This window comes from Hippocampus bargibanti, linkage group LG01 (assembly GCF_051943395.1).
Source record: "Hippocampus bargibanti isolate YZ-2025 linkage group LG01, ASM5194339v1, whole genome shotgun sequence".
Lineage (NCBI taxonomy): Eukaryota > Metazoa > Chordata > Actinopteri > Syngnathiformes > Syngnathidae > Hippocampus > Hippocampus bargibanti.
The window spans coordinates 12,221,708-12,244,955 of NC_142734.1; the positions used below are offsets into that span (position 1 = coordinate 12,221,708).

Genomic DNA, 23,248 nt, shown 5'->3' on the forward strand with positions numbered 1-23,248 from the left:
GAACAGCGGATGGCGCTAGAGATTATTGTGCCGGTAAAGAAAGCTAACATTCTGAAATAGAAGAAGTAGCGGTGATGACGTAGGGAGAGGGAAATACAAACTGAATTGCGCTTCTTGTTGTCATCTTGCGATCGCTGAAAACACGCAAAGTAGAGGGCAAAAGGAAAAATACATTCAATAGACTGTCGCGTGGAGTAAGTTTGTGTTTAATTTTATCTCCCGTCTAGCTGTTGATGGCACAGTGGCATATTTTTGCGATTTCGGTCACTTCATTAGCAAAGAGCTAGCTAGCGATCAAGTGTGCAACCTGTAGCAATGTGGAAATGATATATCGAAGAAAATGCACCCATGTGTCATCCAATCAGGATGATATTACGCAGAGGAAAATATATTTCGACACCACATGATATTACGCAGAGGAAAATATATTTCGACACCACAAACAACAAGTTGCGCAAAATATACATTTAATGTGAGTTGACCTTCAATTTGTCGAACAGAATGCAGAAAGTTACCCGTCTGAAGAGAGAACTTGACATGTTGACCACCGAACCTCCTCCCGGGATTACTTGCTGGCAGAATGACGAATGCATCGACGACCTTCGGGCCCGTAAGTAAAGTATTATTCATTTGAAAATGATGCACTTTTTGTTTCTTTGTTTATTTTTAAGTAAAGAACAGTACATCGATCAAGTTAATGCGTTTGATATTTCCGCATGGATCACAACTCCCGTGACGCTCTTGCTCCCTTTTCATTTTCAGGTTTATCACAAAACAGTCACTTTCAGAGGCCCTAACGGTCAGATTCCTCCTGACTTGGTTGATCTCTGGACACTCTATTGTCCTGTTCTGTGACTGTGGTCTGATGACTTTCATTTTAATAATTACCTCATAGAATTTTACAAAATAAAGGTGTTAGAGAAATTATAATGAATAACTTAGACGATGTGGTGTGCAATGGGCAGGCTTTTATCAGTACTTATGGTTGTGTTCAGAATTGACAGCTAAGGGTTCAAACTCATAAACAGGAGGCAACAACCATAACACAGTTTACTATGTTTAAGAGGTTTTGTTATTACCAAATGAAACCAATGGCTTGTTTTTGTTATGGTTTTTCTTTGCTTGTCGCCCAGCTCACAATTTAACATGTTTTCTCCTTTGTGGTTTATAGAGATTGTCGGTGGCTCAGGGACTCCGTATGAAGGTGGAGTGTTTTCCATAGAGATAAAAATCCCAGAGAGGTAATGTTAGTGAGATTTAAACATGGCACTCTTCTTTATGAGACATAACAGCAGGTTTTCTGTGATAGATACCCATTTGAGCCCCCCAAAGTGCGCTTCTTGACTCCAATCTACCACCCCAACATTGATACTGCGGGACGTATCTGTTATGAGGCTCTCAAACTCCCTCCGAAGGTTAAAACAAACTGAACAAAATAAATTGTATATTTGCACTCTTAATGTTCTTTGTGGTTGTGCGGATTGTAATATTTCTTGTTATGTTTAATCAGGGAGCCTGGAGGCCCTCCTTAAACCTCTCCAGCCTTCTTACCTCCATCCAACTTCTGATGGCTGAACCAAATCCAGATGACCCACTTATGGCTGATGTGGTAAATTGTATTTTATGTGGTGCGGCTCCAGGAACAATCATTCTTCTGCTATGCAATGCATTTCCATATTCTGTTGTCATGTGTGTTATTTATTATACTTTCAAGCATTGTCTCTTGGTTGCCAAGACAACCTTATGTAGAGTCAATCTTTTTGGAAATCTTCAAGTTGCATCAGAGAGCACTTGTGACACTGGGTACTTCAGTTAAGCACAGCTTATGTATGTTGGAATGCAGGCCTCCGAGTTCAGATACAACAAACAGCTGTTTATGCAGAAGGCCAGGAAGTGTACAGAGGAGCATGCTGTTCAGAAGATCAAGGTAATGTAGTTAATTCCATTGTGTTACATTTGAGTTGATTTGATTTGTATCATGCGAAATCAAACATCTTCTGAAGCCACTTATCTCAAGAAAAGATACAAAAATCACAGTGATTAGAGAATAATGAGCACCAGTTAAGATCACAAGAAGCTATGAATATGTTGACAATTGACATCTCCTGCATAAGAGTGTAGTAACACTATAGGTTTGCTATATTTTGACATTGCCCTTTGAGAATAATTGTGATGAAGGGACAGTAGTGTGCACGCGTTTGTGTTTAGGGATACATGGAGAGCTGCCACAAAGACCAGAATGCACCTCCCCGAAAACAAGCTTCTTCTGGTGCAGAGCAGGAGCGCAACGAGCTGGCAAAGAGAACCGCCGTATAGTATCAACCACTTTTGTTTCAGCTACATGCTTGTCTTACTCTTGTTGTTTTCAATTAATTTTGTATGGTTTTAATTTGTGATTTTCTCATATGAAATGTATATACGTACATATTTATATAAATATATATGTTTGTGTTTTAATAAAGATGACTGTGATAATTGTGTTTGAAATTCTAGTGAAGGCAGAATATGAGGATCATTTTATTCAGACATGTTTCATTTGTATACAACAGTATGTACAAACTACATCATAACAAACGTTTTGCTTTAAACAAATTGAATCTATATCTTAACATCTAAAATGATATATTTGGTGTTTTATGATAGGAAAAGAAAGCTGTAATGACTCAATACTCGGGGTGCACAGAAACCACTTTTTACATTCTTTTTCAGACCAAGTACAAAGAAGTAGTGGAGACCAGGAATAATTGCAGCATTTTGCGCCTTTGGGTCTCAAATCTGGAGCTCTTCACTTTGGGTTTTCAAACTGCTATGCAAACTGTCTACAAAGACATACGTTGGCAAATAACTGTTCAACACAAAAGAATGGAATGAGTGAAAGATTATAATACGTATATATAATATAAAACTGAACCCATAAGCCAGGTCAATGTCAGTGATAAAATAAAGCATATGATCATGAATAATGATACTAAAACTTTATGTTTAAAAGATTGGAGTTAAATTGCTATAGGGCTAAAATACACGTGAAGCTTTATAAGAATACATTTGCAATAAAGGTACACATGTACATGAGATATAAAACACAATTTTTCAAGCTGTTTAACATAAAAACTCATGCTTTACTTCCAATGTCAGCATGAAACTTGTGACACGTATTGCTTGAATTGTATCCTCTTCCATTTTGTTAAAAGGAATTCTTTGTATGGGTGACACAATTATTGGAATCATGTTAAGTGGAGTCGATGGTTCTTCAGCAGAGACGGTGGCTTGGTAGCATTTTGGTTGGTTGTCTGAAGGTCGTGAGCTGCTGCCCAGGCTTGCATTACAACTTTGGTTAGTTGGTAGACCTGGACCTGGATGATAAATTCTTTGTGAAGGTGAAAATTCATTGTCCTCAAATGAGGCTGCATTGATCGGCAATTGTTTCCTCCATTGAAAGTCACAATTGTACTGATTCATGGAAGTTAAATTTAGGTGATATGAATGTAATTTTTTGAAATGTTAAAACTTATCCCAATAAAGTTGGTTAAAACGGAGTGCTATCTTTTGCTTACCGCTAACACTTACCATGAACAAACTGAATGAAGTATCGCTACAGACACATATGTACCAATGCATTTAATAATCATAAAATTTTAGTTAATATTGAAAACAAAATTCTTAGCTCGCAAAAAAAGTCAATATAACTTGTTTCAGATTGGAGCAACTGCAAAATAGACATGTTACAGCTGTTCCTGGTCTCTCCGACTATATTTGAGTGCTTCCTGATCATGTCAATCGTGCCCCAATATCACCCAATACTGGTATCTGTGCACCCCTTTAACATGCAAGTTTGGAGGTACAGTAAAGTCTCGTTATATCGATATCGGATATATCGATAGTCCCGGTTATATCGATACTATTTCTATGCACGCACGGAGAAAATTACATGCAAACAGGGTCGGATATATCGATAGTCCCGGTTATATCTATATTTTTTCGGACTCCCTTGAATATCGATATAACGAGACTTTACTGTAGTTACATCTACACACGCTCGTGGTACCTTTAAAGTTTCCAGATAATTGGCTAAATTTCAATGAGATAATTCGTCTCTGCCCCCATTTTGTGTAGTTGATAGTTGATGTTTATGATAAAACTATGAATGACCGTAACTTGTTCCAGACATTTCCATTTGTTAGCTTACTCCGATTAATCACCTGACATGCTTGACAATGAACCCTTTCATTGTCAAGTCTGTGAATAGTCACATTTTAATATAGCATTTATACATGTAATTCTGTTCTTGATGCTGCATTTGAAGTCCACCATGCTTGCAAGTTCTCCAAGAAGTCTTCATTTCAACGGGGTCTATTTCAGCTATTACTAAATATTTCTTGATGATACTGTATGGAAGTCTGCAAATGCAGTCCACTGCGTTCTAAAATTGTCATATTTGTTTGCATAATGACATTTTCATTCATTATTGCAGTGGAACTTCTTGTTGCATGTTCCCTTGTTAGTAGTACTCAACCAGATATTGCTTTACAAGAGTACTCATATATTCCATGTTGTCTCATTTACATCGCATTGTCAACTCAGGCCGTGTACTAGTGTATTGCTGCCACTGTACATGATGACCTGTGACTATCTGTAATCTCCAGTTTATCGGGCACTTATGGCTTTGGAGCAACGGAGTCAGTCATGGTTGAGCGATGCATTGGGCAGCTGTTGCAAATATCTTCATTCAAAGCCTTCAGACATCCTTTGTTGTCAAGGCTCCCTTGTTCTTTCAGTCTGTCGTTACCGCTGACAATATGTGTCTGGCAGGAGATTAGAGGAATGGAAGAAGTAGCTGAGCACTGAGATAATCGAATTGGGTCCATTTGAGAGTGGGCAGTGGAACCCCTACTGCACAGGGTGCTGGCATCGGCCAGTGACAGTTGTGTCGATGTTTCAGAGCAGGAGCTCTTCTCTGTCTCCACAGAGACGAGCGAGTCTCTGGTCCGGTCGCGGTGAAGCTGCACAGGTGGTTTTGCGCAATACCAGAAGAAATACTGGGAGTGATGTCGTGTGAAAAGTAGGAAGAGTAGTGGATTTAGGCAGGCAGGTAGAGGCTGAAGAAGCAAAATTATTGATTTGAGCACCTCCTCTCCGATAGATAAGAGACCCAGGAGTGAGCAGATGGAGAAAAAAGCAACTGGCACATAGAGGAGGCCGTTTGTGAATATTAGCCAGGCGACATGTTTGATCATAGCACAGTCCCACAAACCCTCACATTCTCCTCTAAGTAATTGCCAATAGAGTCGGATGTATGAACATGTTACTACGAGTAGGCAGAGGGTGTTCATCATAATGAGCACTAAGGGAAAGACCAAAGAAGATGGCTGAGAAGCTGAAGGTGGCAATGGTGTCGGAAGGCAGAGAGGAGAAGATCCATACTCCCCAACTCCAAGGAGAGGAAAACAAGCTACAATGAATGAGAAAGTCAGACACAAAAGTGCAAATATACGCACACTTCTCAGTGAGGATGGTTTGCCGTAGGTGCGGGCACATGTCACACTCGCTCCGCATTGCACGGCCGCCAACATCAGCAGTAGCACGCTTGCCTCGGCAGCAAGAACCCACACCCATCCGGTCAACTGACACCCTGGGCCTCCTTGCCAGGGGGCCCCATGTTGGTTAAAGACTCCCATTGTTAAAGTGTCCACCAGGGCCAGTGTGCTTGTACAAACACCTGTCAGCAGATTAGATGCACCCATGCAGGCCACCGTGAATCTTAATGGCGACATTGGGCAAGGGGAGCTGAATAGAGTCAGGAGAAGCAGTGAGTTCCCCAACAGAGACACCAGGGAGATGGTCCATAAGCCAAGACGAACCAACCAACTTCCCAACAGAGAGTCGCAGGGACGGAAAGGACCTGTGACACCAAACATATGCAATCAATCAGTATTTGAACAAAATCGATCAATTGGTCAACCCTAATTCATGTTCTGGTAAAGTTCAATGGAATTGACTGTTTCTTTAAGCTGTCATTCAAAAAAATGAAAATTCAGACCTGGTGTTGGAGTGCACTGGACACTGGTCTGAAATTTGGATTCCTCTATTTCCAGCTGAAATTCCTCTAGGTCAGGATCATCTTAAACCATTGGGATCAAAATTTATGGTATTATGTACTTGGGAAAATCTGTGAACTGCGTTCATTTTTATAAATCTTCTGTACAAAATATTTACCTCGGTGTGGGTAAATGGCAGCAGTTCTCTTATGAATTTCATCGTCAGCGTTGCTTTGATCAATCTCCCACTGGTTGACTGTCTTGAAGGTGTCACAAGAACCATACATGCAGCACTGGTAGGCATAGGGCATCTCAATCACCCTGCAACAGACAACCAGACTTAAATGACTTGGAATCATGAGCATCGCTGCCACATGTTCATAGACAAGTTGACAAAAATGTGATGAAGTTGCTTTAATGCTACATTAATACATATGTATTCTGTGCGCCAGCCATTACAAGCGCACCGCGTGTTCTGCCGAGTCTCCGCCCATGATGCGTTCAGGGACATCTTGTAAATAACAGTGAACTTGTGTTGTATTCTCTTTTTCTGTAAATAACCACTATACGATCACACGTTAATTCTGTTTTGTTATCTACAATGTTTTGCATTTGAGAACAATCTCGAGGAGATTCAGGTTAATCACAAGACGAAACCCATGCGACTTCACCCATCCCTTCTGCCATACTGTGTTGCAGAAATAAAATAAAAGAAATAAAAAGACACATCCACGCGTCTCGTCTTCATTAATACGGCAGCATCGTGGAGATGAAGACAGTCACTGTCCCGTCACATTGGTTTGGTATTAAATGATACATCAGAAGTCCAAGTCCAAGATGGCGCCCGAGTAGGCAGCCTCAGCAAGTGCTCTCATGAGCCTTGCTTTTTTTTTGGTTGTTTTTGTCTTGTTTTGTGTTTTCTTTTGTCACTTTGTGTTGTTGTGCATCGTGTGGAACGGATACAGATTGTTTTTCAGCATTTTTGACCACGACATTCATCAAGGAGGAGATTGTGCTGAGCGGTTGCGCCTTTTCGGCAGCATGAATATGCCAGTACTGTTTTTGAATGGGAGGAATGTCGGAGCCATTCGACTGCCATCGCTGGACACCAAAGGGGCCATTGTGCTTTTTTGCGCCCGTAATGGGCAGCATCTTCACAGCCCCGCTTTGTTTAGCGGAAAGGTCAGTGCTGTTGGACAGTCTGCGGCTGGATGGATGCATGCATGGCTTGAGGAACCCGCGATAAGAAGAAAGGAGCGTCAGCGCAGAGCGCCGATGCGTATGTGGAACTGTTGCGGCTTGGAATTGAAGCAGATTTATGTGGAACAGGAGATGTGAGACAATCTCTTTTCGTCAATGGATGCTACAGCTGCGTGTTTGCTTTCAACATTTAGCTTGTAGTCGACGTGCACATTCCACCATGATGTCCCTGATCCACTGGTGGAAAGACGCTTTGATCCTCTCCTCTTTCATCTAGAACTGCTTCATGTCATCACAAAGAGGGTACAGCAAGTCCTGAAGAATGAATGTTTCTCTGTGTCTTTGTTTTGTCATATTGTCTCTATGCTGTCATATTATTTGTTATTTAGTTTTTTTTTTTTGTTCTTTTGACTTCAAGACGGCGCCGCAGGAGTGGCTGCCTTTCCAGCAGCTCATGTATTTTGTTTTTCTACTCTCATTCCTTTCATCACTTTGCTGCTGTGAAATGTAAATTTCTCCACTGTGAGACTAATAAAGGCATATCCAATTTTCCAATTTTTGTAGCACACCAAGTGACACGGTCCAACCCAATTGTCCCGGAAATTCTAAAAAGACTTGAAGGTGGGATTGGGGGTATTTGATTGGCTGTTATTCTAGGCTTTACTTTCCAAAGACCTGTGATTAAGTGACATTTGTAAAGTAGGCATCTTTATTGTTCACTATTATTATGTTCTCAATACAAGACTGTATTGAATGAAACCAAGCTTGAAACTTTTTTTTTCAGGTCCAAGTAGTTAAAACAGTATTTTTTTATTGTATTTATTTATGTTTTGGAAATATTGAATGTTTCAATAACATTGTGTGTTTTGTAATGGAGGAAAATTGGGAAGCTGTACAGCGATGAGCCTCATGACATTAGTCTCTTAGCCAATCAAGATGCAGAACACTTATTTATTTATTTTTTATTTCTTCCAAACACACTTATTTGGTTATAAAACCGTCCCATGCCGTTAGACATGTCAACAAGAAGGAACTTGCTGCTCATAAATGTCACTTTATTTTCAAAGATCAAAGTTAGCTTTGTGCTTTCACAACTGCACTGTTTGTTTAAGTGTTCACTTTACCTTAAATGAGGGAAGTGGTCGGGGCTGAAGGCATCATACAATTCATTGTTTCCCCTGAGCTTGAGATGGGTGAGACCCCCCAGTCCTGCATATGGCACTGAGCTCAGCCTGTTTTCAGTCAGGTCCCTTTGATGAGGAAAAAAACAAGAAACAAATATTTAGATTTCAGATCAATTATTGTCTCGTTTAAAAACGAGCACAACAATATATGGAGTATTTTCCCCTTGGGCTATGGAATGTTCATAAACAGCTCATTGGAATTCCATGTTAGCGAAGCTCTTACACAAGAACTTTACATCAGGAAAAAACAAATACCTGCCGTCGAGCACCATGTGTTACTTACAATTTGACCAAAGAATGCAACGAGGCAAAGGCATCTTCATGGATCCAGTCGATCTTGTTCCAGCTTAAATCCCTGACAAAATAAAGTGAACAACATAAAACATCAATTTTCCAATACGCTTATCCTCATATGCCGGAAGCCTGTACCAACTGTCATCGGGCAGAAGCCGGGGGATACTCTGAACTGGTTGCCAACCAATCAAATGGCTCACAAAGACAAACAACCACCTGTGCTCACCATCATAGCCAAGGACAATTTGGAGTCTCAAGGACTCTAAATTGTCCTTGGGTGTGATGGTGAGCTCTAAATTTTAGAGTCTTACATTCACCTGCCATGCATGATTGTGGAACATGGGAGGAGTACCCATAGAAACCCCACTCAGACAAAGAGAGGTCATGTAAACCCACACAGGAAGTAGCCTCAATCAAACCCTGTCCCTTTGCTCTGTGAAGAGATAGGCTAACCAGTCAATTACTGCCGCCCAAAATAAAACTGTCATTCTACTTTGATTACTGTATGTCCAATAGATGTCAGTAAAGCTGCATCTTAAGAGCCTCTTTGTCATTATCAGCCTTTCAAAGTGTTAAATTCCATCATTGGATCTAACTTATCTTGTCTTCCTGCAAAACAGGAGCACGTACAGATATTTTTACAAAATAATAGACTTGTATATATTCAACTGATGTGTTTCACAAGAGTTTGGTCCCCGAAACACTCGTCATGGTCATCTAATGACAGTTAAGTGCGATTCTGCCCTGCATGTTGCAGTTGTAATTTATTCATACAGTGTGATATTGGGTAAAAAAGTTTTACTCACAATGTTTTTAGAGAGGAGAGCTGCTGGAAGGTACTGGACTCAAGCCTCGTGATTTGGTTGTGCTGAAGACCACTGTTGAGAAAACCTTCTTGGTGAAGTGTGAATATCAATTTGTGAGATTGCAGCATTGATCACTCACATTTCTTGCAGCGCGGATGATTGGTAAAAGCTTGGCAGATGCTGTATTTGGTTGTATGACAGTTCCCTACAACATCATCACACAACAATGATTGATTTTAGGGGTTGCAGCGCATTCTTTGACTTTTGCACATGTGCCATTGTCCCACTTTCTATGTTTATTTTTAATATGTATACTTACAACACTCTGAGGCGAGGCAGCTGTTCGCATAGATCAAGAGGGAGAGTCGAGAGACCCGCCTGAGTCAGTATCCTAGTGTGGGAAAGACAATCCTCTCAGTCAAACAAGTGACAGCACTTTGTCATGAGATTCCAATAGTTAGACAGGAAATTCCGATTTTCTGAGTTCCTTTTTGCCCAGAAATCTTTAACACATGTTCAGGAAAATTTCACTTGTGTCACATGCGTTTCCATTCTTGCCTGTTGTCCATGTTTGTGTCATATTGAACCATGAATTCTACAGTCAGGGTTTTTATGCTGCTAATTCTTATATCGATCACATGGATAAACTGTATGTTTTTAATTTATTTTAGAGCTTCAACTAAAGAAGAACCAATAACATTTAGATACCAATCCAATTTAAAAAATGCTATATCATAGGGGTTTATGATCAACAGTCAATGATATAATGCAATTGTCCACTGAATCACACATGTTCTAATGCTCTTGTCATGTGTCTTCCTCTTAACCCGGAAATGCTGTTGTTAATTATTCCACCCTGCTGCAAATGCTATTATCGTTAACACAAAATCCGACTTCAACGGAGAGTTAGGACGGCAGGAAAAAAATCATTGGCAGCACGCTACCCACACTGGCGGACTTGCATACTGCAAGAATCAAGACAAGGCCGCGGAAAATCCTACTGGACCCTCTGCACCCTGCCCACCACCTTTTCCAACAAATCCCCTCAGGCAGGCGCTACCGATGCATGTGCAAATCCAGCAGACATTTAAACAGCTTCTTCCCTCTAGCCATGAACTCTCTCAACAGTAGTCCAGATATAACTGTGTCGTGTATCTTTGCAATTTTGCACAACCCTGTGGAACAGCATCTCGTTATAATCATTGTAGCTCCAGCTCTTTATTCACTTGAACCACTGTCTGCTGGATACTTTGCACATTGTCTCACTGTCACATCCTGATTGGCGTCAGGTGCGCGCCCCTCCCCTCCCTGCTCTCCGGGCTCGCTCACCTGATTCCCATCCCACTGATTGTGCCTCCTGGCTATTAAAGCCACCTGTTTTTTTTTTCGGTTTTCGCCGGTGTATTCTCTCAGTTCCTGACCTTGTCGCCTCACGCAGGTTAGCCCCACTCGGCCGTTGTGCCTTACTGTTCTGTTTTGTTACCTTTTGTTTGTCCCTGCATGTCTCAGTAAAACCCTTTTTTGAACTATACTGTCTCCATCGAGTATTTTGGATCCAGTTCCCCTTTTTTTCTTCGTCATACGAGATCGGTTGCCACTCCTCATGTGGACGTGACATAATACACCAGACACCATGGATCCCGCCGATGGAGACAAGTTCATGTCCATCTGAGCCCATGAAGCGGAGCGTTCGAGCCAGCTGGCGCAAGCTATCGCGGAGGTCCGCAATACTGTGTCCTTGCTGGCTCAACGCCTAGAAGGGGTTGAGAGACGCCTCGCTACTTTGACGTCCCCTAGAGCAGTTGCGAGCCCCCCTTTCCGCACCCCTCACGCTACGGAGGCCCGGGCGCTGTGCTCAATTTTTGATGCTGTGCTCATTTGTTTTCAAGCGACAACCCTCCGTTTACGTTAGCGACGAGGCCAAGGTCGCTTTTATTACAAGCCTGCTCACGGACCAGGCGGAGTCCTGGGTGTTGGCCGTCCGGGAGTCCCAGCCCGAACTCTGTGAATTGTATCCGGACTTTGTGGCCGAGCTTCGCCAGGTGTTCCACCACCCCGCCACAGGGTGCGAGGCTGAGGGACTCCTCCTAGACTGCACGCAAGGAACGCGTTCGGCCGCCGAGTATTCCATCGCCTTCCGCATCCTAGCTGCCTGGAGCGGCTACAACGATCGGGCGCTGAGAGGAGTGTTTCGTCGCGGACTTTGCGCCGCTCTCAAGGACGAGTTGACCACCCGCAACACTGGCACAACCCTCAGCAAGATGATCGACGTAGTCATATGCCTGGACCATCGTCTCCGGGAGAGGAAGCGGAAGCAAGACGCCCAGCAGACCAATGAACCCGGAAGCCGGCTGCGAACGACCACACCCGGCAGCAGCAAACACGGCGTCAGGAGGGGGGCCCCGAGCCGATGCAAATGGCAAGTGGGAGCGATCCCCGGAGGACATTGCACCCAAAGCCCTCCGCCGAAGACCCCCAGCACCTGTAAGTCCCCATCTAATCGGCGACCGCGGTACCCATCGGAATCGTCAAAGACTGCGCCCGTCACGCGGTTGGAGTTGGACGCCGAATTGATTGGCCCGTCCAATTCCCAGGCGATACGGGTGTTAGTGGTTTCGAGGGCGGATGGGTGCTTTATCGACTCCCAACTGGCCTTGTCGTTGGGCTGCGGCATCGAGCAGCTTACGGTGCCCAAAGGAGATTCTCGACCTGGACGGCCGATTATTAGCTCGGGTTACCAGAGTCAACGCACCTCTCAAACTCCGGCTGTCGGGCAACCACGTCGAGCATCGCCGTTTTCGGCTCATGCTCTCCCGCAACGTACCGCTCGTGCTGGGCCTCCCCTGGCTCAGCACTCATGACCCTTCCATTTCTTGGGAAGGCCTCACCATACAGGGTTGCAGCCCCTACTGTTACGCTGTCTGCAGTCAGCTACGGCAGGGCGTGACCTCTGCCGCGGAGGCGCGCCCAAGGAAATTTGCCTCAAGGGCGTGCCCCGATCTTACCACAATCCGCGGGAGGTATTCCGCAAAGACCGCGTGCAATCCCTGCCACCCCACCAACCGTATGACTGCACCATAGAACTACAGCCCGGGGCTCCACTACTGGACTCCCGATTTTATCACATTTCTCACCCGGAACAAAAAGCCCTGCACACATACATTGACACCTCCCTCGCGGCAGGAGTTATCCGACCATCGCGTTTTCCGCTCGGCGCGGGGTTCTTCTTTATTGAAAAGAAGGCCCGTGTGTCAATTACCGGGGTCTGAACGACATCACCATCCACAACAAATACCCGCTCCCCCTCATGGATTCGGCCTTTGCACCCCTCCAATCTTCCACCATATTTACCAAGTTGGACTTGCGTAGCGCCTACAATCTTGTTCGCATCAGAGAGGGGGACGAGTGGAAGACGGCATTCAAAACGCATTTTGAATACATGGTGATGCCATTCGGACTTACCAACGCTCCCGCCGTAATTCAAAGCATTATCAATGAAGTGCTCAGGTATTTCCTTAACGTGTTTGTCTTTGTTTATCTGGACGATATCCTCATCTTTTCCAAATCCGCAGAAGAACACCGGCAGCATGTCCGACGGGTCATGGCGAAGCTCCTGCAAAACCGGCTCTACGTGAAGGCTGAGAAGTGCGAGTTCCACGTCCGTTCTCTGTCTTTCGTAGGGTTCATTGTGGAGCAGGGGCCACTTCGGGCCGATCCCGCCAAGACCAAAGCGGTGGAAGAATGGCCAAACCCCAAGACGCGCAAACAACTCCAGCGATTTTTTTGGGTTTGCCAATTTCTACCGCCGCTTCATCCACGATTATAGTCAGAAGGCACTCCCCCTAACCAGTATCACTTCCACCTTTAGGTAGACGCCCGACGCCGAGGGGATGTTTAACCGCCTCAGACGCGCCTATATTAACCCCCCCGTATTGCGCCACCCGGACCCGGCTCACGCATTCGTGGTAGAGGTGGACGCATCGGAGTCCGGGGTTGGGGCGGTATTATCCCAGCGCTCTCTGGTTGACCAGAAGCTCCACCCATGCGCCTTCTTTTCCCGCCCTCTCAGCCCTGCAGAGGCCGACTACGACACGGGAAACCAGGAACTGCTGGCGGTCATCCTGGTGCTGCAGGAGTGGAGACACTGGCTTGAAGGGGCTAAACATCCCTTCACAGTGTTCACCGACCACAAGAACCTGGCGGCCATTCAGTCCACAAAGAGACTGAATTCGCACCAGGCACGGTGGGCAGGGTTCCTGACCCGCTTCAATTTCACCCTCAACTACTGCCCAGGATCGCAGAACACCAAACCGGATGCCCTGTCACGCATTCACGAGCCGGCAGAGAAGGAGGAGGTCATCACCAACATCCTGCCGGCGCAACACATCCTGGGAGCCCTTCGGTGGGAGGTGGAGAAGAAGGTTCAGGAGGCTCAAGGTGGTAACCCAGTTTCCAAGGGTTCCCCGGTGGATTGCCTATTCGTCCCCCCCGTTCTGCGTGCTGAGGTGCTGCACTGGGGATACGCCTCCAGGGTTGTCTGTCACCCTGGAGTCTACAGGACGATCCACCTTATAGCCCAGCGGTTCTGGTGGCCGGGCTACAGGAAGGATGTCGCGGACTATTTGAAGGCATGCCCAGCCTGCGCCTGTGGGAAGGTCTCCCATCAACCCCCGGCGGGACTTCTCCAGCCACTACCAGTCCCCTCCCGACCCTGGTCCCATATCTCCCTGGACTTCGTCACGGGCCTTCCCCCTTCCCGTGGCAAGACGGTCATCCTCACGGTGGTGGACCGCTTCTCCAAGTCGGCCCACTTCATCCCGTTAACCAGGTTGCCGTCCGCCATCGAGACGGCCCAACTCCTGGTTAACCACGTCGTCCGTCTCCACGGGATTCCGGCGGACATCGTGTTGGACTGGGGACCGCAGTTCGTGTGCAAGGTATGGAAACGTTTCTGTCAGTCCATAGGGCCGTCGGTGACCTTGTCGTCTGCCACCCTCAGTCCAACGGCCAGACGGAGCGCAAGAACCAGGATCTGGAAACGGCTCTACGGTACGTGTGCCTCCATCGTCCAGCGTCGTCGGCTCTCCACTTGACGTGCGTGGAGTATGCACACCCTGGTCTCCTCATCCACAGGTCGGTCTCCTTTCATGTCTGCCTGTGGTTATCAGCCGCCGCTGTTCCCCACCCAGGAAGGCCAGGTGGAGGTCCCATCCATTCAACACCACCTCAGACGGACCCATCGGGTGTGGAAGGAGACCAGAGCCGCCCTGTCGTGCACGGCGTCCTGGAATCAGCACATCGTGGATCATCGTCTCCGCCAGGCACCGGTCTACCAGATCGGGCAGGAGGTGTGGCTGTTGTGTTGTTGCGCATCCACTGCGAGTTCTATGTAGCGCAGCTTCTTGCGCTCATAGGCCTCTTCAACTGAGTTTTCTCACGGGACTGTGAGCTCTGTTATGTAGACAGCCTTGAGTGAAGGGGAACAGAGCACCAAGTCTGGCCTTAGGGTGGTAGCTGCAATCTCCGCTGGGAAAACCAATTGCTGGCCAATGTCAACTTGCATCTTCCAATCCCGGGCCCTGTATAGCTGTCCAAACTCTAGTTTGGCAGGAGGATGGTTGGGCTTTTTCTGTCCCTGTCTGATGAAAGTCAATGGTGCAGTGCTGCAAGTGGTGGCTCTCATGGGCTAGGAGTTGATGGTATTGCTCTTGCTCTCAAGGCCAACGGCCAAACACTTTAGGACCTGAAGTACAACCGGTCAGGATGTGTTTGAGAGTTCCTGGAGTTGGACAGAGGTCACAGGTTGGATCTTTGCCATACCATTAGTGGTTTATTTTAGAGATGGGAGCACATCATTGATAGCTCTGATGATGAAGGTGATGTTGCTTGCCTCCATTTCCCAGAGATCATTCCAGCCGAGCTGTCTCTTCTCCAGGCCTTCCCACCTCTTCCATTGTCCCTGCTTGGCAAGAGAGACGGCCTTCGCAGTTCTTTCAGCTTCTCTTTGCGGCGCACCTCTTCCATCACCATTTTCCTTCTTTCCGATGTTGAGGCCTTATGCAAAGATGGTTTGTTTGTAAGATCAAAGCCCCCTCTTCCTAGATGGATGTGTCCCACAATGTCGAGGTGCCTTAGGGCTGCTGTGGCCTGCTGCACTGGTGATGGATGGCGTCCATTTCCGTCCAGTTGATAGGGGTGGTGCAGCTTGACTGATATTACGGTCTCTGGAGTATGTAAGGTCATCTGAACTCTCACTTTAGGTGATGTCCTGCTTTAGTTGCTGCCCTTGATCTTTGTCTCTTCGTCTTGCATTGTACCACCTGCCCAGGCTTTTGACCGGTTCCTCAGACACCGTTGCTATTGGGTCGTCACCAATGCAGAACACATTTTCTACATACTTGACCAATAAAGTTGATTCTAATTCTGATCAGCCATATTGAAATTTTGCCTTTAATAAAATGATATTATGATGATAGCAGTGGTTCTTAATCTTCTTGGAGGCACCGAATCTCACCAGTTTCATATGCTCATTCACCGATCCCTTCTTCCAATGACTATGCCTTCTAACGACGGGGTGGACCTCTGTGGCGGAGCATCCACCGAACCCCTGAGACCGACTCATCGAACCCCTAGGGTTCTATCGAACCCAGGTTAAGAACCACTGGATTAAAGCCATTCTCAAAAGGGAGGTACTCACAAAACTTCCAAGCTGGTTGTTCCTTTCAGGTCAGGAAAGTTTTGAATTGGGGCGGCTCCATTCAGAGAACTGCAGGAGGAGGGAAAAAAAAGAGTAGATATTGTCTCCGAAAAGTGCTCACTCTCATTCATTCACACATGTTTATCCCCCAGACTCCGTCTAACAGCTCATTTCAACCATCACACTTTTCCTCCAACGTCAATACAGTCTGCTAGGGCTGCCTCACGAGACATCGTAAGTCACACCATTGAACATGTTCTTACAACACTGTCTCTTTTACCACATCAGGACACAGCACAGCAATATGCTAAAACACCATCATTCAATATGCTGTTACACATGTACACTCTTGCCGCTTGGGATGCACAAATGATTTAAATAGCGTTTTGGTGAACTCACTACAACTGTGTTCTGCTGACCGCATACTTACAGTGTGTGCAACTTGGGTAAGAACTGGAAAGCAGATTTTCCCACAAACTGGATGGGGTTCTGATAAAAATGGCTATGAAAAGAAATATGATAAATGTTGAAATAAAATGCACTTGACATGATGACATTCAAGATGTTGACTAAAATAGGCTTTTAGTTTTTAATGTAGCAAAAGCATGAAGTTCTCACATAGTTTGGAGGTGAGGATTTCCCACAAAGGCCCCCTCAGGGATTGCTTTGATATTGTTGTGATGAAAGCCCCTGCGAATAGAAGTCAGTTTGCAATATATAGTCAGGCAGTCTATTAATATAGGGATGATTTGTCTTGGGATTTGTGTGACTCAGGCAATTCATGTTGCACCTGCCGTTGAACAGCTGAAAAACATTTTGGGATGCAAGAGATTTGAACATGGGCATGTATGCTGTATGTATCTGTGACACGTGTGCTCTGCAGAACATCTGCTCTATCAGAGTGAAGACATGCTGTGCACGTGTGTGTATCTGTGTGTCTGTTTGCGCCACGCGTGCTGGAACGCGGCTGAATGGGGTGGGGGCTGGGAGGTGCAACTAGCACCTGCTTTGGGGGTGAGGGGGATTGTATCCGAATGCCATATTAAATTCACTTAACGGGATTATTGAGGATAACTCAGCCATGATAGTCATGTTGGTAAGGTGTTATTTTCTGCGTGTGTGTGCGCGTGCATGTGTGTGTGTGTGTGTGCGTGCGTGTGTGTGCGCGCGTGCGTGTGTGTGTGTGAGTGTGTGTGTACGCACAGCTCCTGGAGCTTACTCAGTGTCCTGATGGCCACAGGGAACTCCTGGAGTTCATTGTAATTCAAATCCCTATGAAAGACAGATAAACATCAAATTCCCATGGTTAAATAAAATATTGAAAGCACATGGCTTAGTCCTGCTTTCACCTTAACTGCATGGAATTTATAATCCAAGTATCTGCAGAATAATATTGTCAGTTTTGCTTACGTGTGCATTCTACAGTGCATGCTTTTTGGTCTCAGAGTGCCTAATGGTTTTAAGTTGCTTTTGATATTCGACCTTTGCAGCTTTTACTTTATTATTTGGGTCTGACTCTCATTAGTTTCCCGGGAAACGCTGTACCATGCCAACTGTTGCTTTCACTGACATTTCTCACGTGCAGGTGGTCGGAAGACGGGGTAGCGCTGGAGGGGTTTGTGTGCGGCTTGCTTGGATGACAGCGTGCTATAGTGTCCATTTTTCAACCTGCATATTTGCATGGGGAGAATTGCTTATTCTGGATATGTTTTATCTGTTTAGTTAAAAAAGTAAAAATTTAACTCAATTTGTTGTCGGTATGTTCTAAAAATATCCTGGTCATATACTGCGTTCTCTCGGTTTTTCAGGATGAATGTCTGTCAGTGCTTGTAATATGTGTCCTGCTTGTCATATGTGTGGCATCCTGGGTAGCGTATTGCAGTAATAGTTTGATCTAATGTGAGATGGCGATTGAGGACGGTGACACTGTTGCAAATGTCCGCTTGAATTTCTCATAAGCAAAGGCACTATGTGAAATTGACCCTGAATATCATCGCAATCACCGCGTCAGTGTCACCTTATCTGTTGCGCTCAATTATACCCGTGTTTCCTTTTAGCTTGTGGCTTTTAAAACAGCATGATAGGAACTTTGTATTTCCTAATACATGCTGATAAAATAAGAATTTGTTATGGCAGCGAGGTTTTTACACAATATATGAGGAATATTGTTTTGAAAACATAATGACTTTTGCCGGATATACAGCACTCTCAATTTAGTTTTTGCACTGGTGCACCTAACTCAGGGGTCGGGAACCTTTTTGACTAAGAGAGCCATAAAAGTAAAATATTTAGAAATGTTTTTCAGCGAGAGCCACACGCACTCTCGCGCGCACATACAAACGCTCGCGTGCGCGCGCGCGCACACACACGCGCACGCGCGGCTACTTTTCAACAAAATATCAGAATGTATTATTTAAAATAACTTTGTGATAGTACTCACCGTTAACATGGATGGTTTTCCGTTCCTCGTGTTTGGTGAAAATCCAGGAAAACGATCTGAATGAAATTCAATTTGCCGGTCCAGAGGCGAAGTTACTGCTAGCTAGCCTGCACACGGCTCATAAGCTTCCACACTTGCTATCTGCAATCTCGCAGAAGTATGTCGATGCTAACGTTAACATGGGGCTTGTTAAAATGTCACTGACGTTTCATCGATGGTATTGTTTCATTGCAAATTAGAATCAGAACATTTTCTCTCCTCTAATGCTCCGGTGCATTCACGCTGAAGTGCACAAGTTGGGCTCATTTAAAGGGGCGTTTACCTATTTCAACATGACGGCCACTATCATCCAATCAACATGGCGCTTTCGGCCATTCTAGGTCAGTGTCATCCAATCAAAATTGCGCTTTCCGCCAACTGCAGCCCCAACGGGAAATGAACGATGAAAAAAACGCCTATGTATTATAATATGTAATATTTATCGGCGAGCCATATGCAATCATCAAAAGAGCCATATATGGCTCGCGAGCCATAGGTTCCCGACCTCTGACCTAACTGTTTCTACACCGGCACAAATGTTAGGTGGACCCAATTTTTTCCATGAGCAAATATTAGATATCCCAAGATATAGGGTGTCACTAATACCTTCCACCTGATCTCTTGAAAGGCCAGTTGTGCAAGTGCAGGCATGTCCAATTCCGGGCCTGGAGGGCTACTATCCTGCTTGTTTTGCAGCTCTCCTGATTCAGGTGATCAGCTCGTCAAACAGCTCTGAAGCAGCATTATAATGATCCTGAGTATTTGAATTAGGTGTGTTGCTTCTGGGAGAGCTGGAAAACAGGAAGGACGGGTGCCCTTGAGGACTGAGGTTGGAGACTCCTGCGCTCGTGCAACCTATTTTACCTTTTGTCTGTGTACCATTGAAAAATTTGGTTGACGAGGCAACCAAACTGGTACCACTCTTGAGTCCTAATATTTGCTAACATGCTCTTAGATCCCCCTCTCCCGCCTCACCTCTCACCTCTTTTCTTATATTGTACTTTTCTGCATATTTGTGTGTGGCAAAGGTGTGGCTTGCTTCTCACTTCCAAACTCTATCAGAGAAATGTTTGACTTTTGCATCCCTCAATGATGTAATAAAACAGCAACCTTTATTCCAACACCTGACAATTTAATTTAAAGGACAACCGACGTCTCCGGACAAGTTGTGTCCATAATTTGTAAAATGGCTTCAAATGACTTCTACTGGGCGTATTTTAATAAGATTCCACCGCATATAGCTATATTTTACGTTTTAAGACTCGCGCTGAACATTCAGGAAGTCTTGTTTTTGAGATGGTGACGAGTCCGTACGTGACGTCAGAAAAGGACTGCCTCCTCACCGTAAAAAAGACACATTGTAGCGTCTTTCCATCACGTCAATGTATTTTGCTGTACTGTTTTTTTTAAACCATGGCTTACACCCAAAAGCCGCCTGCAGAGGGAGGCAACTCCATGGAAAGAATGTATCAGCCTGTGGAAACGGGCTGTTTCATTCCTCACCGGAGCTGGTCGCCATTTTTCTGCCTCTTTTTAGGTGAGACATTTCCCCCCCGCCCGTTTGCCTCAAAATGGCCCAAATAAATTCTTTAATCGATTGCAAACATGTATGCTTTGCTCATCAGGACTATTTGAATCATATTCATAACTGGATGTGTAACAAGAAAGCATATTCTCCGAATCTGAAGCCATTGTTTTGATTCACAAGCAATGCAAGACGTCTTGGCGTGACGTCACGAAATGGGGGCGGGACTTTCTGAAAATGCCCAATTCGCAGCTCAATTTTTTTGCAGATTTTGGACACTAAGTCATTTTATTGGTGTTTTGCATTTGACTAAAAATATCATACTGCATGTTTTGGGTATTTTAGATGCTATAAAACGTTTTTCTGGTGTCAGTTAAAAAACAAAAAAGTGACGTCGGTTGTCCTTTAATGGTCCTTCTTTCTTTTATTTGGCATGCTTAGCCTAAAGATTTAGGAAGAACATGAATACCTAAGAACACAAAACAATTCACGCAATGGAAGTAGATCAAAGTGAGGGTGTATTCCAGAGCGTGTTGCTGTGGTCATAAAGCAACGTGGTGGCTGTAAACTCTTACCATTAAGACTTGTTGGTGATACTTGCTAATACGCGATTTTCATGGGAATGCGTGTGGAAGCCATGCAAGCACGTCATCTTGGTCGAGAGGGTTCGATTAGTGCTTTGGTGAACAACGTATTATGACCTTTTATGAGTGGTGTGCATCCAAGAAAGCCAAAAGAGTGGGAGAATGCATCATTTTGGGTAAATGAATGTTCCATATTCAATCAGTCATTCTGTTTCATGCCTTTGAATTGTGTGTGATACTCACAGAGTCTCCAGACTTTGCAAACCTTCAAAACAACTCATTCCCATGCCCTGGATCCAGTTGTTATGGAGATGTCTAGGTAAAGGCCACGGGTGTTATTTAGTGAATCTGACCTTCTGGTCTCTGAGACAAACTGCAAACATCTACACCTCAAGCCACTGAACGAATGCATTCCCTACTCACAGTACAACAAGAGCAGAGAGGTTGGCAAAGGCATAATCTGGAATATGTGCAATCTGGTTGAGGGCCAAGGTCATAGCCTGGAGGGAGTGTAGATCATCCAGGGCAGCGACTGGGATTTCTGTCAGGGAATTGTCATCCAGCCACAGGTGTCTGAGAGCAGGAACCCCTTTGAAGGCGCCAGCAGGAACTTCAGACAGGAGGTTGGCATCCAGACGCCTGTGGGGTAAGGAGATGAATCTTGTGGTGATGTGTTGTGGTATTGAAACACTACGTCTTCCAGGAGTATAATCATGAGAATTAAGCATGGTTCATTCTGCTCTTATCCCAAGCACTTGTCTTTTCTTCCGTGTGAAAAGAAAAAAATAGTGTTTAGCTTCACCAGTACGGGCCTGTGCAGTAGCAATTCTGAATACCGTGTTTGTTATTAACACTGTACCTTGGTGTGCTGGGACATTTAACGAGAAGGGAGTGTCAAAATCCTTACAATCTCCCTTCTTACTTTCTTCCACTCTTGGAATTTGCTGTTAGCATCATATCCTGGCAAGCCGTTAGTGAGACACAAACAGTGTTCACTTTCCAATGATTCATTTATTAAACTGGGAACACACAAGCATTCGGCCTTTCATCCTTTCAAGCCAACTAAACCTAACAAGCCTCCTCTCAGTGTCCTCAAAGCATTGGTATGAGTGTGTGATATAAACAGCAAGGCACACTAGTAATGTGCATGCACTGTCCAAGCTGATGTGATGAATGGTTTCCCCAGGGGACATCCGCATTCTCTTCATCTTTTGGCCCTTGACACGTTCAATGTTCTTCATGTTGCTACATGTCTACATAGAAGAACTCACGACCACTATTGACCAGTAAACTCTCAGATGAACATTTGGTTATTTTATGAAGTGTGATTCTTTGAAGTTTTGTGCTGCAGCTCCTTCTGTGCTTTGTCAACCATTCGAGACTTCACCAAAACCAACAGAAACATCAAAATGAAATCTAAAATGAAACATAACTTTTTTTAATGCCTTTTTTTGTGCTCAAGATCGTCCCTCGACATTATGTGTGGGCATTGTCCTTGACCCGAATCGCCAGATGAAAGCTGCGGAACACCCTACAACTTTCCGGACTGCTCTCCAGGGCAAAATAAATGTTTCCCAGAGTGGACCTGCCAGGTCTTCCTATCCAGGAATGTTTCACAGAAACCAATAATAAAGCGGCAGCTATTTCCTGTCTATTACATCAAAGTCTGAACTTTGATTATGGGAATGGGAAGGAGAACATTCCCTTACACAATCCAGGAGTCACACCGACTTATCTGTCTGAATTCTCCAGACCTGTTCACTGGTGCCTACAGCACAATCTAATTATAATGTTCTTTTTCCTTTACTTTCTTTGACCTCAGTGACTTTGATATATGAGGATGTGTTTTTCTTAATGTTTTTAGTTCTGCTGAGACAAGATAATTCTTGTTTGAGATCAAGTGATCATTTGTTTTGGATGAAAGTATTTCTTGTTTATTTCTTTTCACGTCACTGAGAGACGCCGGCAAGCTTTGCTTTCCAGAGCCTTTTCGTCTTAACCTTTCTATGCCAAGCTTATCATTACTCATAATGACAAGGTAGTACCGGGTCTCTACGCAGGGGCTCATTGTGTACGTGTGTTTTCTCGACTTGATGCCATCTCTAAGGGGCGTAATTGTCCAAAGACCATACACCACACACACACACACACACACACACACACACACACACACACACACACACACACACACACACACACACACACACACACACACACACACACACACACACACACACACACACGCACGCACGCACGCACGCACACACAAACACCCACATATTGAAGACAAAGACAGAAAAATGCATTTTTGACACGGAGCAACAAAAGATCCGGTAAGCAGGTGGATAGCTTTCTACAACCTCATCTATCTACAATGAGAGAAAATGGCTTCGTGTGCTAGAATGCATGAATTATTCATGTGGCAAGCAGGCAGGTGGACTTTT

At 44.8% G+C, this 23,248-nt stretch overlaps 2 protein-coding genes across 4 annotated transcripts in view; one reads left to right on the top strand and one right to left on the bottom strand.

Moving 5' to 3' along the window:
- The first annotated feature begins 68 nt into the window (after nt 1-68).
- On the top strand, nt 69-4,644 carry ube2t (ubiquitin-conjugating enzyme E2T (putative)). 2 transcript variants are annotated; one of them, XM_088996594.1, is made up of 7 exons: nt 69-194; nt 501-610; nt 1,172-1,241; nt 1,310-1,415; nt 1,511-1,609; nt 1,844-1,927; nt 2,209-4,644. In XM_088996594.1, exons 2-7 carry the CDS (start codon nt 502-504, stop codon nt 2,314-2,316), a joined length of 576 nt encoding a protein of 191 aa, XP_088852720.1. In that variant the 5' UTR covers nt 69-194; nt 501; the 3' UTR covers nt 2,317-4,644. The 2 variants fall into 2 exon arrangements, with proteins under 2 accessions (XP_088852720.1, XP_088852728.1); XM_088996602.1 differs by having other exon boundaries at nt 2,188-2,322.
- The window catches only part of lgr6 (leucine-rich repeat containing G protein-coupled receptor 6), a 47,787-nt gene continuing 29,034 nt past the window's right edge, over nt 4,496-23,248 (bottom strand). For both annotated transcript variants that reach the window (XM_088996522.1, XM_088996528.1), the window contains 14 exons: nt 21,228-21,443; nt 21,048-21,119; nt 17,420-17,488; nt 16,835-16,906; nt 16,647-16,718; nt 16,217-16,285; nt 9,839-9,910; nt 9,659-9,724; nt 9,520-9,591; nt 8,703-8,774; nt 8,360-8,485; nt 6,214-6,356; nt 6,038-6,118; nt 4,496-5,899 (listed from right to left, as the gene is read on the bottom strand). In XM_088996522.1, coding sequence (XP_088852648.1) covers nt 4,656-5,899; nt 6,038-6,118; nt 6,214-6,356; nt 8,360-8,485; nt 8,703-8,774; nt 9,520-9,591; nt 9,659-9,724; nt 9,839-9,910; nt 16,217-16,285; nt 16,647-16,718; nt 16,835-16,906; nt 17,420-17,488; nt 21,048-21,119; nt 21,228-21,443 — 2,446 coding nt within the window. In that variant the 3' untranslated portion in view covers nt 4,496-4,655. The remainder of the gene's footprint in view (nt 5,900-6,037; nt 6,119-6,213; nt 6,357-8,359; nt 8,486-8,702; nt 8,775-9,519; nt 9,592-9,658; nt 9,725-9,838; nt 9,911-16,216; nt 16,286-16,646; nt 16,719-16,834; nt 16,907-17,419; nt 17,489-21,047; nt 21,120-21,227; nt 21,444-23,248) is intronic.

Coding starts and splice junctions, on each gene's coding strand:
- ube2t (XM_088996594.1), top strand. CDS start 502: ATGCAGAAAGTTACCCGTCTGAAGAGAGAACTTGACATGTTGACCACC. Junction 1,242..1,309: donor GAGATAAAAATCCCAGAGAG/GTAATGTTAGTG, acceptor TTTCTGTGATAG/ATACCCATTTGAGCCCCCCA. Junction 1,928..2,208: donor ATGCTGTTCAGAAGATCAAG/GTAATGTAGTTA, acceptor GTTTGTGTTTAG/GGATACATGGAGAGCTGCCA.